This window comes from Marmota marmota, unplaced genomic scaffold (genome assembly GCF_001458135.2).
Source record: "Marmota marmota marmota unplaced genomic scaffold, marMar, whole genome shotgun sequence".
In the NCBI taxonomy this organism is placed as follows: domain Eukaryota; kingdom Metazoa; phylum Chordata; class Mammalia; order Rodentia; family Sciuridae; genus Marmota; species Marmota marmota.
This window is the reverse complement of record NW_026000173.1, coordinates 970,051-985,157: the sequence shown is the minus strand read 5'-3', so window position 1 is coordinate 985,157 and position 15,107 is coordinate 970,051. Positions and strand designations below refer to the sequence as shown.

The 15,107-nt window shown below is 40.2% G+C and overlaps 1 protein-coding gene across 1 annotated transcript in view; it reads left to right on the top strand.

Moving 5' to 3' along the window:
- The first annotated feature begins 11,501 nt into the window (after nucleotides 1-11,501).
- The window catches only part of Nanog (Nanog homeobox), an 8,601-nt gene continuing 4,995 nt past the window's right edge, over nucleotides 11,502-15,107 (top strand). The window contains exon 1 of the mRNA XM_015506562.2: nucleotides 11,502-11,795. Coding sequence (XP_015362048.1) covers nucleotides 11,645-11,795 — 151 coding nt within the window. The 5' untranslated portion in view covers nucleotides 11,502-11,644. The remainder of the gene's footprint in view (nucleotides 11,796-15,107) is intronic.

Sequence of the window (15,107 nt, the reverse complement as noted above, 5' to 3'; positions counted from 1 at the left end):
TTAGGTCAGCCTTTCATGAACATTCACATTGTACAAATATCTTCATGGTTTTTGGAGTTCTAAGGAACATTGGATTTTTAGATTTGGGGGCCTTAACAAAAAAGGCAAGCCAGCCCACTGGGCCACATGAAATGCGCTCAGTCTTCACTTGGATGGTGGCTACATGAATTGTATGTATCCAGTAAAAATTAATTGAAGCTGTTCTAAATTCATTGATTTGTTCACTGGTGAAGGCATTTCAATTTAAAGAAAAATGTTTCCGTTTTGGGGTTTTTGTTTGTTTGTTTGTTGATACCCGGGTTAAACCCAGGAGTGTTTAACCACTGAGCCATATCCCCAACCCTTATTTTTATATTTTATCTAGAGAAAGGGTTTCACTGAGTTGCTCAGTGCCTTACTAAGTTGCTAAAACTGGCTTTGAACACATGATCTTCCCTTTTTATTTTTCATTTTGAGAAATCACTAACTGGCTAAGGGTATAAGTTGCTTAGGGCCTTACTAAATTTCTGGCTTTGAATTTATGATCCTGCTACCTCAGCCTTCCAAGTGGCTGGGATAACAGGCATGGACCACCTCTTCTGGCCTAAATGTTTCCTTTAACGTGAGTTTCCTGTTACTTATTTATTTAAAAAATAGAATTTTAGAGATCAGGTCTTGCTGTATTGCCCAAGCTAGCCTTGAACTCCTGGACTCAAGAGATCTTCCTGGTTCAACCTCCTGAGCAGCTGGGATTACAGGCACAACCTGACCTAACTTGAATTTTCTTTTCAACTGCATGTTGTGTGCCTTAGCTTTGAATTCTATTGAGAAACTAATGTGACTCCATTTTAAAAAATAAATAAATAACAGCAGCTTCTAAGGCATGTCCTAAGGAAGGGGGCGTGACCCTTGTCCTTGGAAAAACCCACTGAGCACTCTTAAGCACATAACCACCCTGCTGAGTTGTTTGTCTGTAAATAACAGGAGAGGTCTGAGGCACCAGGTGTCCCTGACTCAGTTAGGCTAAGTGAAGACCCATAGCAACCCCTCTAGCAACCTCCAATGAGCATGAGACAGGGAAAAATACCTGGAATGCCAAATGACCCCCAAGTAATTTATGGTGGTTGATAACATGTTGGGAAACCATGTAGTTTAGCACGTACACCCCTCATGGCCTAAACCAATCAGTTCAAACGAATCCCCCTCTTATATTAGCCAATCACTCCTACCCAAATTGTTCCTGCCAGTGAATGTGCTAATCAATGTTAAGAGTTGTTGTTTGATTTTCCCGTGGTATGGAATGATTTGCTGTATGATGTTGTGACACATAGAGTATCCCCCCAAAACCTATAAAATCTCACTGAACAAAGGACCGGGGCTCACTCCATCAGCAACGGTTGTGAGCTTGCAATAAAGACTCTTATGTGCTTGCATCAGATTCGGCTCCTGGAGGTCTATTGGGGTCCCACGAATCTGGCATAACACTATCACATGATTAAATTTCATAATTGCTCTTGTTTCTTTTCCTCTAATCCCTTTGCAATAATTAGAATACTGTGATATCTTGAATTTTTTTTTTTGGTGGGGGTTGTAGGGATTGAACATAGGGGCGTATTGCCATGAAGCTACAATACCAGTCCATTTTTTAGTATTTTATTTTAAAACAGGGTCTTGCTAAATTTCTGAGACTGACCTCGAACTTGGGAACTTCCTGCTTCTGTCACAGGAAAGCAGGAAGCTGAAACGTTAAATCTCTGTTCTTGTGTTCCAATGAAAGAAAATTTAAAGTCAAACATCAAAAGCCACGCAAACAAACTTTATTACAAGTAACAGTAGAGTGGAAGTGAGGTGAGTTGAAATTAAACTAAAAGCAACATGAGAGTCAAACTGGGAGCACTCTCAAGGGAGTATGGGCTATCTCCAAGCAAAGAAAGACAAAGGAGACATGTTCTCTCCAAATTTATTACCATTTGAGGTCTACCAGGAGAAACTGAGGTCCACTTTCTGTACTCTTTGCCAATCAGGTGTTCAATTCCTCCATTAAGTTGGGAGGTAGAGTTCTTGTTCTTTTTTTTTTTTAGCTTTTAGTTGTCAATGGATCTTTTACTTTATTTATTTATATGTGGTGCTGAAGATCAAATCCAGGGCTTCACACATGCCAGGCAAGTGCTCTACCACTGACACACAACTCCAGCCCTTTGGGTGGTAGAGTTTTTGACCTTAGTTGGTCCTCTCTGGAACTGTCAGGGAGCCCATCCTACTAGGGAGCTTCATGTACAAGTCAATTCCATGTTAATGTGGGCATTGGGGTCAATAAGCAGTCAGAAGGTAGCATCACTAAAGAATTACTCCCCGCCCCCGCATCCCCCCCTGCACATACACACACTTCTGAGCTAGTGGGAGACCCTTGGCACCAAGTTTTATCTTGACCTTTATGGGTCCTGTCAAGAGTTAGTCCCATAAATCAATCCTTCTTTCCTGAGGCATCCCCTGCCCATTATCTCTTTTACTTTTGTCTGTTTATCCTCAAGGTTTTTATACTGATGTTTTTCTACAGGTTATCTGCTACAAATTATTTACTCATTTGTCTTGGCAGTAACTTAGAAAACTTAGTCCAGGCATGGTGGCACAGGCCTGTAACCCCAGCGGCTCGGGAGGTTGAGGCAGGATCACGAGTTCAAAGCCAGCCTTAGGAAAAGTGAGGCACTAAGCAACTCAGTGAAACTCTGTTTCTAAATAAAATACAAAAAGGGGATGGGCATGTGGCTCAGTGGTTGAGTGCCCCTGAGTTCAATCCCCAATACCAAAGGGGAAAAAACAAAAAACTAACAGTAAACCTGTGATCTTGCTGTGTATTTCACTGCTCATTGCTAGCTACTACCTAACACTTCAACCTCCCAAGGCACTGAGATTATGGATGTGCACCACTGCATTCAGTCTGAAATATTTTAACATTTCTTTCAGTGGTGACTGAACCAAACTCAAGGCCTTGAGCATGCTAGGCTAGCCCTATACCACTGAGCTACACTCCCAGCACCTAAGTATAATATTTAGATACAATATAACTAGGGTCAACAGCTTTGTGTTGTCCTATTACAGCTAATTACAGCAGCAGCTGAAGTCAAGATAGAATAATCTGCCAAGAGGCAGAGGCATGAAGATCACACATTCAAGGCTAGCCTAGGCAATTTTCCAAGACCCCATCTCAAAAAGGGTTGGGGATGTAGTTCAGTGGTAGAGCAGCACTGAGTTTAATCTCGAGTACTGCTAAATAAATAAATAGAATTAGCATAGTGCTAGATTTTTCCTTTACTTTCCCCAATGCTATTACCATCTTCATCTTCACTTCACTTTACCCAATTCCTAAGAACTGCAATCTAAGCTCTTCCTCTTTTTCTAACATCTACAGAGCAACTAAGGAAATTATTTTCTTCTGTGCCAATGGCATACTGTTTCAGAGCAGTTTCAGTTTTTGTTTTTGTTAAACTTTGATAGGCATTTCTTGGTACTCCTCTGATTTCTGGAGGCTAGACTTAGCAGAAGTGAAAAAAAAATCCTTTTTTACTTTGGGTCAAAGATCCCCTGAGGGTAGGGTGGAAAGAGAGAATAATACATATTTTTGTAAAAACAGGGTTGCTCAGGCCAGGGCTCTTTTTTTTTTTTTTTTAATTAATTAATTTATTTATTTATTTTGAGAGAGAGAGAGAGAATTTTTTTAATATTTATTTTTTAGTTTTCGGCGGACACAACATCTTTGTTTGTATGTGGTGCTGAGGATCGAACCCGGGCCTCACGCATGCCAGGCAAGCACGCTACTGCTTGAGCCACATCCCCAGCCCCAGGCCAGGGCTCTTGACAATTCAATTTGACCTTTTACCCTTCTCAACTTCCCTCCTGGAGACCTTGGAATTTGGTACAATAAAAATAATAATTCAGTCTTTGAATGTTAAAGGCCTTTAATTAAAGATCTAACAAATCCAAACTGACCCACAAGTCCAGAATTTAGGGGTTTCTTCTCGTTGTTATTGTTTGAGAGCCCTGGTAATTCAACAATTTTATAAGTGTTTTAGCTCTAAGAAATCATTAATTAATTTTCAGTACTGTGGATCATGAGGTATATCCCCAGGCCTTTCTAAATTTTATTTTGAAGTACAGACTGGGGTGGTGGGAAACAGAGTCAGTGGTGTCTCATATTCTTATGTCAGATGAATCTTATTGGATTTCAAAATTGTACTCACAGTAAGATCTTTAATAAAAGAGTAGCTAATTACTTAAATGAAATGATACATGTGTGAAGGTCTATCATATTGCTCAATAATGAAGTTTTAAAATTTTTTTCATAATAAAGAGGTCCTTTTGCAGGGTGTGGTGGCACATACCTGTAATCCCAGATTGAGGCAGGATTGGGAGTTCAGAGTCTGCCTCAGCAATTTAGTGAGACCCTGTCTCAAAAAATAGACCAGAGAAGTAGTTCTGCAATAGAGTGCTCCTAGGTTCCATCCCCAGTGCTGGAAAAAAAGTCCTTTTGTAATCCAAATCTTTGTCCTTGTCCTAGATGCCAATCCAATAACAAGGACACGGTTTTGAAGAAAAGGAAAAAGAAGGTTTATGCTTTGCTAGCAAAGGAGAAACACAGGTGACTCCTGTCCCACAGGCTATGATTCTGCCCATCCCCAGGAATAGGGGTGATTCAGAGAAAATGAGATTAGGGAGGACAGATCAGGAAGGAGAAAATGCGGGAAAGGAAGATCAGGGAGGAGAAGTTCAGGGAAAAGAAGATTGGCAAAAAGAAAAAAAAACACACACATATAAATTTCAAATCCACAGGGATATAGTCAAAGTATCAAGTGAACCCCTGATACACTTTTGGGGTGAAAAATGTATGTGCTTACAGGGATGACAAGCAAGATAAGTGAAGTGGGCTGGGGATATAGTTCAGTTGATAGTGTTCATCTTGCACAAGGCCCTGGGTTCCAGCACCACACACACACACACACACACACACAAAAAAAGTGAAGAATAAACTATGCAATTTCATTTGTAATTTCTAAATTAGCAGTGTTCATAGTTGAGTAGTTCCTCTTTACAATATGGGTAATTTGAAAGTAATCTATTTCTTAGAGAAAAGATTGTTATAAAGACTCATTGAATTGCCAGTTTAGGAGACCTCAAGCAAATAACATTCTTGGATTTTTTTTTTGTTTTTGCTTTTATTTTTGTTTTCCTTTTTGAGTGCTGGAGATGGAGGCCAGAGCCTCCTGTATGCTAGAAAAATGTTCTTGTATGTCAATTAAAAAGTATTTAACCGGCGCAGTGGGGCATGCCTATAATCCCCACAACTCCAGAGGCTGAGGCAGGAGGATCTCAAGTTCAAAGCAAAAGAGAGGCGCTAAGCAACTCATTGAGAACCAATCTCTAAATAAAATACAAGGGCTGGAGATGTGGCTCAAGCAGTAGCGTGCTTGCCTGGCATGCCTGCGGCCCAGGTTCAATCCTCAGCACCACATACAAACAAAGATGTTGTGCCCGCCGAAAACTAAAAAATAGATAAATAAATAAATAAATAAATAAATATTAAAAAAAACAAAAAAATTCTCTCTCTCTCTCTCAAGTAAATAAATAAATAAATAAAATACAAAATAGGACTGGGGATGTGGCTCAGTGGTCAAGTGCTCCTGAGTTCAATCCTCAGTGCGGGGGGGGGAATTAAACTGGCTCATGGTGCATACCTGTCATCCCAGCAGCTTATGTGGTTCCTAAGCAACTTAGTGAGATCCTGTCTCAATATATAAAAAAAAAAAGGACAGGGATGTGGCTCAATGGTTAAGCACCCCTGATACCAAAAACGTGTGTGTGTGTGTGTGTGTGTGTAAAATGGCTCTCTCCCTCAATTTGCATACAAAGCCCTAGTTCTCATTTAAGCCCACTCCTTTATCAACAAATAATACTTTTTATGATACTTTTTGCCCGGTTCTGTCCTAGAAAGGTAGTTGTCAAACAACAGCAGGCAAAAGACTTGCCTGGAGAACTTTTTCTTTTTTGCAGCACTGTGATTGAACCCAAGGCCTTGTTTATGTTCTGGCACTTACTCTACTAAGAAGAATTTTTTTTTTTTTAATACTGGGTATTGAACCCAGGGGATCTTTATCACTGAGCTACACTCCAGTCCTTTTTATTTTTAATTTTGAGATGCTGAATTGCTGAGGCTGGCCTTGAACTTCTAATCCTCCTGCCTCCCTGCCTCAGCCTCATATGTTGCTGTGTTATTGTTGTTGTTGTTATTATTATTATTATTATTATTATTATTATGGTTCCATGTCCTTTTTATTTCCATTTTTTTTTTGTTTCTTGCTTTCAGACAGGATCTTTCTAAATTGCATAGGACCTTGCTATATTGCTAAATGCTGGCTTTAAACTTTCAATTCTCCTGCCTCCACACCTGTCCCCCACCATCACTACCCCCCACCATCACCACCACCCCACCCCATCACTGGGATTACAGGCATGTGCCACTGCACCCTGCCCAAGAATTTTTTTTTTTTTTAAGTAATGATTTTTTTTTGAAGGAAGAGAGAGAGAGAGAGAGAGAGAATTTTTTAATATTTATTTTTTCAGTTTTCGGCGGACATAACATCTTTGTTTGTATGTGGTGCTGAGGATCGAACCCGGGTCGCACACATGCCAGGCGAGCACGCTACCACTTGAGCCACATCCACAGCCCCAATAATTTTTTTTTAAATATTTATTTTTCAGTTGTAGTTGGACACAATACTTTTGTCTTATGTATTTATGTGGTGCTGAGGATCCATTCCAGGGCCTCCGAGTGCTCTACCGCTGAGCCACAATCTCAATCCTATTTTGTATCTCACTGAGTTGCTTAGTGCTTCACTCAAAACAGACTTCTAGCCAGGCTCAGTGGTGCACGATTGTAAACCAAGTGACTCAAGATGCCTGGGCAGAAGGATAGCAAGTTTGAGGCCAGCACTCAACAATTTAGTGAGGCCCTGTCTCAATATTTTAAAAAGGGCAGGGGTGTACCTCAGTGATAGAGCAATGCTGGGTTTGCTCCTTAGTACCACCAAAAAACAAAAACAAAACTTATCTGGTCAATACATTTGTACCAGATTAAAGGAAGGTGCAAACAAAAAATAGTAGGGGAAGTTGGAATAATCCAAATGAAAAATGAGAAGAAAAGGATGGATGGTGGTTTGGATAGGGCAGTAGACTTGGAGATCCTTAGGAAAGGTCAGCACCAGCATGGGTTAGCACACATGCCAAATGTGAACTTACTCTTTGTCAAGAGACACAGGTCATCTCAAACCCCCAACTTCCTATGCCACAGGAAATAAATAAAGAAATAGGTGGTGGCACATGCCTATAATCCCATCAGCTCTGGAGGCTGAGACAGGAGGATCACAAGTTCAAAGCCAGCCTCATCAACTTAGTGAGGCACTGAGCAACTTAGTGAGATACAAAATAGGATTGAGGATGTGGCTCAGTGGTTGAGTGCTCCCGAGTTCAATTCCCAGTACCAAAAAAAAAAAAAAAAAAAATCATATTAGTCACAGTGGTAAACACATGTAATGTAATACCAACAATTCTAGATGCTGAGATGGAGATTCACAGGTTCAAATTTAGCCTGGGCAATTTAGCTAAATAAAATTTAAAAATCTCAAAATAAAAAGGGTTGGGAATGTAGCTCAGAAATAGAGTGCACCTGCCTGAGGCCCTGGGTTTAATTCCCACCAACATGAAATAAATAAATATATAAACAAACAGGCATGGTGGTGCATGCCTATAATCCAGTGACTCAGGAGGCTGAGGCAGGAGGATCCCTAGTTTAAGGCCAGCCTTTGCAACTTAGTGAGGTCCTAAGCAATTTAGCAAGGCCTTGTCTCAAAATAAAAAATAAAAAATGTTGGGAATCTATTCAGTGATAGAGTACCCCTGGAAAAAAGAAAAAAGACAAAATTAGGCATGGTGGTGTATGCCTATGATCCCAGTAATTTGGAAGGCTGAGGCAGGAAGATTGCAAGTTCAAAGCCAGCCTTAGCAGATTAGCCAGGCATTTAGCAACTCAGCAAGACCCTGTCTTTAAAAAATATATATTTTAAAAAAGGGTTGGGGACATGACTCAGTGGTTGAGTACCCCTGGAAAAAAGAAAAAAGACAAAATTAGGCATGGTGGTGTATGCCTATGATCCCAGTAATTTGGAAGGCTGAGGCAGGAAGATTGCAAGTTCAAAGCCAGCCTTAGCAGATTAGCCAGGCATTTAGCAACTCAGCAAGACCCTGNACGAGGCCAGTCTGGGCAATTTAGCAAGACCTTGTCTCAAAATAAAAAGGTTTGGGGATTTAGCTTAGTAATAGAGCACTTGCCAACCGTGTGAGAGGCACTGGGTTCAATCCCCAATACTGCCCCCCAAAGAATAAAGAATTTATATAAAGCTCTTCATCCTACTTAATAGTGTACAACTGTGTGTGTGTGTGTGGTATTGGAGATTGAATCCAGGGATGCTTAACCACGGAGCAACATCCCCAGCCCTGTTAATTTTTTACTTTGAGACAGGGTCTCGCTAAATTTCTTAGGCCTTCACTAAATTGCTGAGGCTGGCTTTGAATTTGTAATCCTCCTGCCTTGCCTCCCAAGTCACTGGGATTATAGGTGTGTGCAACCGCACCTGGCTACTTTTAGATTATACAGGATCTGTGGGAGAACCAGAAAGGAGGCTGAGAGAGAAGCAGGATAATAGAAGGAATACCAGGAGAGAATAAATAAGAAGAGATTTAATTAAAAAAAAACAAGGTCTTTTTACTACCCATGGTCACTTCTTTCTGCCTCAGGTTTCTTGTCCCTAATTTCCAGTGACTTCATTTGACATCTCCATCTGTACTGATTTATTAAAGTCACAGTGATCAAACATGCATGTACATGTATCAGGCACTGGGCTAGACGCTAATGGAGCTCACCATATCTTACCATAGCCAAGAGTGTACCATATTGCCCTGTTATCTCTGAGACTCTCTCCTATTGCATCCTTGCCTTGGAGCTTTTTGTAAACATCAATAATTGGAACTCATCGTTTTCTCTCATTTGTTAACTTTCTGGAATCCCCTTCCCTGTTCTTTCCTTATTTTATCTTTTCAGCTCACCTGAAGTCCTCAGCAGTTTTCTGATCCCGCTCCCACTTCCTCCCCTACTTTGTATACCTCATTCTTTCTCAGTACTTATCACACAACTTTACAACTGACTTTTTGGTCTATTCCGACCTGCTCTACCAATTGTTAGCTCATTTTGACATACTCTTCCTCCACTCACACAACCCATTCCAGCAAAGTCTCCCGACAGCTTCAGAAATTTTTCTCAACCTTATTCAAATTGCTGTCTTTGATAAAGAATGTGGCAAACCTGCCTTCCAGCTACCAGCCCCCTTGTCTTTGATCTTTCACCCCAGAGACTCGCCCTAGACCCAAAGAGACCCTGATGGGGGTAGGGGCATTCATCCAGGCTCTTATGCAAAGAGGCTTTAGCAAAGAATAAAACTTCTCGTGCCTGCCTTTTAGAGAGATGCGGGTAAACTCAGATATTTGGTGGCCTTGACAGCACCCATTTACCAAACTGTACTGATTGAGAAAAAGGAAGTCAAGTTTTTCTCTTTTTTTTTTTTTTTTTTTGTGGTACTGGGGATTGAACCCAGGGCCTTGTGCAAGTGAGACAGCACTCTACCAACTGAGCTACACCCTCAACCCAAAGTTTTTCCCTTTTAAAAGATTTTTTTTTCCCCCCTGTGCTGGAGATCGAACCTAGAGCCCTTGCACATGCTATTATTATATTCTATTTCTAATGAGACAGTGACCATCTACTTGAAGCACAAATCATCCAGTTCTATTCACTTTCTCTCTGAGGCCTCTGTTCTTACTTTTTTTCTAAAGGTGATAGTTTAAAAAGACAAAAGATTACACAGCATAATATCTCTTTGGTTTGAGCCCAACCACACACCTACTCTCACAAAATGGCATCATCGTTTGATTGTAAATGAAAACCAGCCTGTGAGGGAGGAAGGCCAGCAGTACTGGGTGGTGATCCAAGTCCTACAGCTGCAGGGGAGGATTAGAATCATGCCTCAGAAAAATACATATTTGGGTTTTGCTTTGAGGAGTGGAAGACAGGAAAAGAGCAAGAATCTTAGGTTTCTTGAATTTGGATTCAGGAATGGGGAAAAAACGGAAAGCTATAGGTTGTTACTTTTGTCCTTAAGTATGTTAGTGCTGAGACTTAATTCTGAAATTTTTGTTTGATAAATATACTCCTCATCCCTAAAATTGTAAAGTAGGGATGGAGACGGTGTTGAAGGACATGACAACATTCCCAGCCTAAGGGGGAAAGACGAAAGAAAGAGTCAAAGGGGAAGAAGTCTATGAGAGGTTTCTCTATACCTTCTTCCTTCCAGTTGGACTGGCTTAGAGGTCAGTAAATCTCATTTTATATCAAGAAATGTCCCTGGTTAAATAAGAATCTGGTGTTTTTATTCTGTCACATTCACTGTATTAAAATGATAATCACACACACAAAAAATGGTCATTTCAAACTTGGTTTGGAGCACAGGCTCCTCATGTAGCACAGGATCTATGAACAAGCCACCATTACATTATGTAGATCACTGAGAGGACAAATATGAATCACTAGTATATCTTCTTTAATTCCTACAACAATACAAAAAGTGATTTATATTTATTTACAGATGAAGAAATTGAGACATAAAAGCAAATGAACCAAGATTCTAGCGAGTAACATGTATATAAAAACTAATTTAAAATCTTCCTGTGGGCTGGGGCTATACCTCAGTTGGTAGAGTGCTTGCCTAGCATGCATAAAGCCCTGGGTTCAATTCCCAGCACAACATAAATAAATAATTACTTCCCATAATAAAGGTAGATAAATGTTTAACAGGATACTAAAGTGTCTTATGTGAGTAGTTCACATGTCCTTTCGTCTGGTTTTTGTTAAAAACCAACAGTCCTGGAGAAAAGACTTTTTGTCTTTCGAAGAGCTAAACAACACTAGAAGGAACTAAGGTGGGTGGTGTAAACAAGCACCTTGTTTAACATCAACTAATCCCCTTAGGCAAAGCATTTTAATATTTTATTCTCCCTTTAGGGTAAATGAAAGGAGAGAATGAAGATAGGTTGAAATTTCTAGAACTTGGAGGTGCATCTTTGATTTAAAGGTGGAAACACTGTGAACCTAAAAGTATTTAATCGCTGAATTTGTTTACAGATTTTCTATATATATATATATATATATATATATATATATATTTGTTTCTAGATTTTGTGGTCCCACTGGTTCCCCACCCAGTCAGAGCTACTCCACAGCTACTTTTGCATTACAATGGCCTTGGTGAGACTGGTTGAAGGGAACACTAGGGTGTGGGGAGGCGTGGGGCTGTTGAGAGGGGCGGGTCTAAAGGTGATAGAATCTATATTACAAATCCAGAAACTAAAGTTTTAGACTTCTACTGGATTGGGTTGCCTGCTGAGGCGAAGACTGGCTTCATTCTGGCTTCTTGATATTTTTTTTATCAGATCTTCATTTTCTTAGGTCTTTACCTAAGTTTTAAAGACTTGTTCTTTTTATCTTTTTTTTTTCCTCTTTTTGAGGAACATGAGCATGGATCCGGCTTTTCCGCAAAGTTTGCCTTGCTTGGAAGCATCTGATTCTAGGGTCTTTTCACCAATACCTGTGATTAATGGTCCCGAAGAAATTTATCCACCTGTTCAAATGTCATCTGCTGAGATGCCCCTCACAGAGACTGGTAAGGAAATATTTAATCCTTGAAAAGCCAAGTTCCTTAGGAGAGAGGAAAGGAAAGGGGTTAAGGGCCCATTGCCCTCTTGAGGAATTACAGTTCATTCAAATAAAGGTGTCATTATTGTCCTTTGGATGTTCTCTTTTGAATTGTAATTTGGGGACATTTTCAATTATGCCACAGGTCTCAGGAATTATGGACTAAGATGAGGGACATGGAATTGAGCAGTTTGTATGTTTTTGAAAACCTATATGCTTTTAGGCATTGTGGAATCAAAAGTGTGTTGTCACAATTTAAACAGTGTTGGGCACCCGGTTACAATAAATATTATGGTTCATTAGCCAGAGGAACTAACATCCCAGCTTGGGTAAGCATCATATTTTTGGTTGGTCAAAAATGGCAAGTCAAGGTGAGATCATCTAATTAGTGTATGATTTATATAGATGAATTTCTTTTGCCATAGTAGTGGTTGGTTCTTTTAACCTTTGGATGTGTGGATGTTAATGAGCAGTTCCAAGTTTGGCGCATCTGCTATGTTCAACAGTCCTAAATCCCAAACAAATGTTGACCTAATTTTATGGTAAAGATAATTCCATGAAAGTTTTGTTTGTTTGTTTTTTTGCACCTTGCTGTCGCTGAGGCTGACTTTGAACTTGTGATCCTCCTGTCACTGCCCCCGGATTACAGGAATACGCCACTGTGCACCCAGCTCATAAAACTTTAAACTTGTTAACAAACAGAATGTGGCTAGGGCTAAGATTTAAAATCCATTTGTGGGGGGTGGGGGGGCGGCTGGGTTGGGCTCAGTGCCATGTGAGGCACTGGGTTCCATCCTGAGCACCACCATACATACATAAAGATATTGTGTCCATCTNGGAAGGAAGGAAGGAAGGAAGGAAGGAAGGAAGGAAGGAAGGAGCAGGAGGAAGGAAGACAAAAATAACAATTTCTTGACATTGCTGCTTCACCAACTTGTGATCCATGTGATGGTCAAAAATTCACTCAACTGTGGGGAAAAAAGGAAACATATGGAAGAAAAAAAATTGAAAGAAAGAAATAATTGGACTCTTAGAAATTGGATTCTGGGGGCTGGGGTTGTAGCTCAGAGGTAGAGCACTCACCTAACATGTGTGAGGCACTAGGATAGATCCTCAGCACCACATAAGATAAAATAAAACTATTGTGTTCACCTGTAACTAAAAATATTAATTTTTTTTTTAAATTGGATTCTGGTTACACTTTGAGGCACATAGCCAACAAAGATGGCATTAAAATTTTGACCCAGACAACTGGAAAGATGGAATTTGTTACCCACTGACATGAAAAATAGGACAAAGAAGAGGCTGTCTACCAGGAATTTAAGGAGTTTGGCCCTGGAGATATTAATTTTCTGATGAGATCCAACTGGCCATGTTAAGTAGGCAGTGGATATATATGAGACTTGAGTTTGGGAATAGGCCTGGAATGAAGCTACACATTAGAGTCAAAAGCATGTATTTATTTATTTTAAAAAATATATTTATTTATTTATTTTTAGTTTTCGGCCGACACAACATTTTTGTTTGTATGTGGTGCTGAGGATTGAACCCGGGGCACACGCATGCCAGGCGAGCGCGCTACCGCTTGAGCCACATCCCCAGCCCATAAAAGCATGTATTTAAAATCATAGAACAAAACTGTGAGCAGTGGCACACGACTAGACTATAATTCCAGAGACTCACTCTGGAGGCTGAGGCCAGCCTCAACAATTTAGTGAGGCCTTAAGTAATTTAGCAAAATGCTGCCTCAAAAAATAAAAAGGACGGGGATGTGGCCCAGTGGTAAAGCATTCCCAGTACCAAAAAGAGACAAGACAGAATAAGGTCATCAAAGCAGTGTGAATAGAAATAGTTTGAAGACCAGTCAGTAGAGGAGCAGGAATGAGAGCAAGGAGGAAGGAAGGAAAAAAGAGGTACTAGGGAATGAAAATAACCAAGGTATATTGTGTGCATGTATGAATATGTAACAACAAATCCCACTATTATGTATGAATATAATACACTAAAAAAAGACAAATAATAATAATTTTTAGAAAAAGTTTGAGAACTAAGGTTTGGTAAAATCTAACTTTTATTTATTTATTTATTTATTTATTTATTTATGTGTGTGTGTGTGTGTGTGTGTGTGTGTGTGTGTGTGTGGTATTGGAGATTGAATCCAGGGATGCTTAACCACGGAGCAACATCCCCAGCCCTGTTAATTTTTTACTTTGAGACAGGGTCTCGCTAAATTTCTTAGGCCTTCACTAAATTGCTGAGGCTGGCTTTGAATTTGTAATCCTCCTGCCTTGCCTCCCAAGTCACTGGGATTATAGGTGTGTGCAACCGCACCTGGCTACTTTTAGATTATACAGGATCTGTGGGAGAACCAGAAAGGAGGCTGAGAGAGAAGCAGGATAATAGAAGGAATACCAGGAGAGAATAAATAAGAAGAGATTTAATTAAAAAAAAACAAGGTCTTTTTACTACCCATGGTCACTTCTTTCTGCCTCAGGTTTCTTGTCCCTAATTTCCAGTGACTTCATTTGACATCTCCATCTGTACTGATTTATTAAAGTCACAGTGATCAAACATGCATGTACATGTATCAGGCACTGGGCTAGACGCTAATGGAGCTCACCATATCTTACCATAGCCAAGAGTGTACCATATTGCCCTGTTATCTCTGAGACTCTCTCCTATTGCATCCTTGCCTTGGAGCTTTTTGTAAACATCAATAATTGGAACTCATCGTTTTCTCTCATTTGTTAACTTTCTGGAATCCCCTTCCCTGTTCTTTCCTTATTTTATCTTTTCAGCTCACCTGAAGTCCTCAGCAGTTTTCTGATCCCGCTCCCACTTCCTCCCCTACTTTGTATACCTCATTCTTTCTCAGTACTTATCACACAACTTTACAACTGACTTTTTGGTCTATTCCGACCTGCTCTACCAATTGTTAGCTCATTTTGACATACTCTTCCTCCACTCACACAACCCATTCCAGCAAAGTCTCCCGACAGCTTCAGAAATTTTTCTCAACCTTATTCAAATTGCTGTCTTTGATAAAGAATGTGGCAAACCTGCCTTCCAGCTACCAGCCCCCTTGTCTTTGATCTTTCACCCCAGAGACTCGCCCTAGACCCAAAGAGACCCTGATGGGGGTAGGGGCATTCATCCAGGCTCTTATGCAAAGAGGCTTTAGCAAAGAATAAAACTTCTCGTGCCTGCCTTTTAGAGAGATGCGGGTAAACTCAGATATTTGGTGGCCTTGACAGCACCCATTTACCAAACTGTACTGATT